The sequence below is a fragment of the Fulmarus glacialis genome, unplaced genomic scaffold (genome assembly GCF_000690835.1).
Source record: "Fulmarus glacialis isolate BGI_N327 unplaced genomic scaffold, ASM69083v1 scaffold36810, whole genome shotgun sequence".
Lineage (NCBI taxonomy): Eukaryota > Metazoa > Chordata > Aves > Procellariiformes > Procellariidae > Fulmarus > Fulmarus glacialis.
Window position 1 is genome coordinate 1 of NW_009188914.1, and position 2,898 is coordinate 2,898.

Consider the following 2,898-nt stretch of genomic DNA (forward strand, 5'->3'; position numbering starts at 1 on the left):
AGGTCTTTTCCAACCTTAATGGTTCTGTGGTTCTAAGGCCCGTCGGGGTGAGGTTCTTGCGGCTGCGCCCGCCCTTGGCCCCGTGCAGGGCGGGTCTGGGAGCTTCGTCTCAGCCCGGGTCACTCTTAGGGGCAGTGGAGAGCCCTGGCTAAGCCTGACTGATCCGGGCAGCTGCTGAGCTATTTCGGGTGGCGAGGGCTCCGCCGAGCGTCTTAAACCTCCTCAGAGATGCCCTTTCAAAGCCGACAAGCCCTCGGGGCTGCCTCCCGGCAGGGGATGCTCCCAGGGCAGCTCAGGCTGCTCCGGTGGCTTTTGAACAGCGGCCGGTTTATTTACCAGAGGTGGAGATTTACCAGAGGTGGAGGGCCCCGCTTGCCCTTCCAAACCCCCCCAGTGCTGTGTCCGCTATCGGTCTTGCACCAGCCGTTCCTCATGATCCTGCCGGAGCAGAGAGCTGGACATCAAACCTCTGCAGGGGTTATGCCAGACCCCTGTGGCGCCCGGGTTTCTTCCGGCATTGTTTAGTGAGGATGTATTAATTAAAATCAAGGCTGGGAGCAGGGACACAGACTGTCAAGCACTTGTGCCTGGCGGGGAGCTCTGTGTAACTGCGGTGCCCGGCCTGAAAACAAACCCCAGGGCTTGCACGGGAGTGTTACGCCGGATATCTATTAATAAACCTTTTCTAACGATGCAAATCAAGGTGCATCAGCCGCTGGCTTGGGGGTGGAAAAGGGCCAAGAACGGGTGGGTTTGCTAATCCCGGCTGTGGTTTCCTGTCTTCTCGCAGGGCGCGGATGTGAACTGCATGCACGGCACCCTGAAACCGCTGCACTGCGCCTGTATGGTGGCTGATGCCGACTGCGTCGAGCTGCTGCTGCAGAAAGGAGCGGAGGTAAAGGTTTTCAAAGAACAAAAATGCGTTAAAAATGCAAAGGTCCCTTTGAAAAGGGGCCGGGAAGTCGGGAGGCGGCAGCGGGTGCTGATAAACAGCTGAGATTTGAGCCGATAGTTTTAAGCAGTGCTGGTTTTGTGCCCCTTTTAGGGCAAAATGGGCCCAAGTGAAGGTTTATCGTCCCAGTAGAGAGTGAAATGTTTGTGCTGGAGATCTCGGGGGTGCTCGCTCCTCCGGGGAGGGAGGATAGTTTTGCGGTGGAAGCCTGAAGAAAGAATTGAAACCTATATATTGCCTGACTTTTGGTACTTCCTTCTGGCCGCTGGCAGGTCGTACCCCCGACTCCCTGCCTCATTTTCCCACCCACTAAATCTGGGATGTGGGAACGGTTTCACGCAGCGCCGATGGAGCTTCCCCTGACGCCGGCAGGACCTGGGGTACCTCGGCGACCCCCAAATCCTTTCTCCTCCCTCCCCTTCTCCTGCAGGTCAACGCCCTGGATGGCTACAACCGAACAGCCCTTCACTACGCGGCGGAAAAGGACGAAACCTGCGTGGAAATCCTCCTGGAGTACGGGGCCAACCCCAACGCGCTGGACGGCAACAAGGACACCCCGCTCCACTGGGCCGCCTTCAAGAACAACGCCGAGTGCGTGCGGTCGCTGCTGGAGAACGGCGCTTTGGTGAACGCCCGCGATTACAACAACGACACGCCGCTCAGCTGGGCAGCCATGAAGGGTAACCTGGAGAGCGTCAGCATCCTGCTCGACTTCGGGGCGGAGGTCCGGGTGGTTAATTTGAAAGGCCAAACCCCCATCTCGCGATTGGTGGCGTTGCTGGTTCGGGGATTGGGTACGGAACGTGAGGATTCCTGCTTCGATCTTCTCCATCGAGCTATCGGACATTTTGAGCTGAGAAAAAACGGCAGCATGCCCTGGGAGGTGACCAGGGATCAGCAGCTCTGTGAAAAGCTCACCCTGCTCTGCTCGGTCCCCGGTACCCTACAGACGCTGTCGCGTTACGCCGTGCGCCGCAGCCTGGGCGTGCGGTTCCTGCCGGAGGCGGTGAAGCAGCTGCCCTTGCCCACCTGCCTGAAGGAGTACGTGTTGCTCCTTAGCTAAGCGAAAGACGAGGCGCCGGGGTTCTTCCGCGCCGGCGTTCGGCTCCCTTCATCACCGCTTCCTCGCGGCAGCGCCGGGAATGAGGTTGACCGCTTGGTTTGGGACTCGTGGGTGCCAGATTTCCCTTCCCGGTCGCCGTCCCGGTTTTCATCCTGCTCCGCTTTTCCGCCTGAGCGGGCGCAGGGCAGTGGGGATCCACCGGTGCCCTGCAGACGGCTCCGTGTTGTCTCTCTCTCTGCCCACAACGCCTGCTCGGCGGCTCCTCCCACACGCTTTCCCCTCGATTTCAGCCTCGTGAGATGAACAAACCCCCTTTAATGGCAAATTATATCCCAGCTGTTGGATTAACCTGTTTTTTTTCCCTTTTTTTTTTTGCGTTGGGGCAGACCATGGGGAAAGGAAAGCTTTCTAGGTGTGGGGAGAATGGGGAAACCCTCCTTCTTTGAAGGACCTGAGGCAGAAAATCAAGAAAAGGCGTTGTCGGAGCCGGAGAAGTCCTGCGGGACTTGGTTTTGCACCGTCAACTCACCGTTTTGTTGTTGATTTTATTTATGTGCGTGTATATACAGATTTTAGGAGAAGGGGTGAGGACGTGCTGGCAGCGGGGCACCGGGCAGGAACCCCGTGGGCAGCGCCCGCTCTCTGTTCGGCACGGCTCGCTCCCGGCAACAGCGGCCTCCCCGCACGCGCCGTCATGGATTCACGGAAATAAACGGCTCGCTGCGCGCTGGAAGGTGTGTGTGTCGCACGCTCACAGCTGGGCTCAGCGAGGGAGCGCAGGGGGGTCGGCCGCGCTCTTTTGGGGTCCTCCCTGAATGGGGAGGGTGCGTCAGGGAGGGGTTTGGGGGTGCTGGTGCTGGGGGTTTAGTTCGCGGGCTTGTTT

General features: G+C 59.0%; 1 protein-coding gene across 1 annotated transcript; it reads left to right on the forward strand.

Annotated features, from left to right (window-relative positions):
* Positions 1 to 785: 785 nt before the first annotated feature.
* Positions 786 to 2,015, forward strand: ASB8 (ankyrin repeat and SOCS box containing 8). Its single transcript, XM_009580356.1, has 2 exons — positions 786 to 895; positions 1,383 to 2,015. The coding sequence occupies exons 1-2, from the start codon at positions 809 to 811 to the stop codon at positions 2,013 to 2,015; spliced, it is 720 nt and encodes a 239-aa protein (XP_009578651.1). The 5' UTR covers positions 786 to 808.
* Positions 2,016 to 2,898: the final 883 nt, after the last annotated feature.

Excerpts from the sequence above, each read along its gene's own strand:
- ASB8 (XM_009580356.1), top strand. The coding sequence starts at position 809 with ATGCACGGCACCCTGAAACCGCTGCACTGCGCCTGTATGGTGGCTGAT. Across the intron at positions 896-1,382 it reads TGCTGCAGAAAGGAGCGGAG|GTCAACGCCCTGGATGGCTA; the intron begins GTAAAGGTTTTC and ends CTTCTCCTGCAG.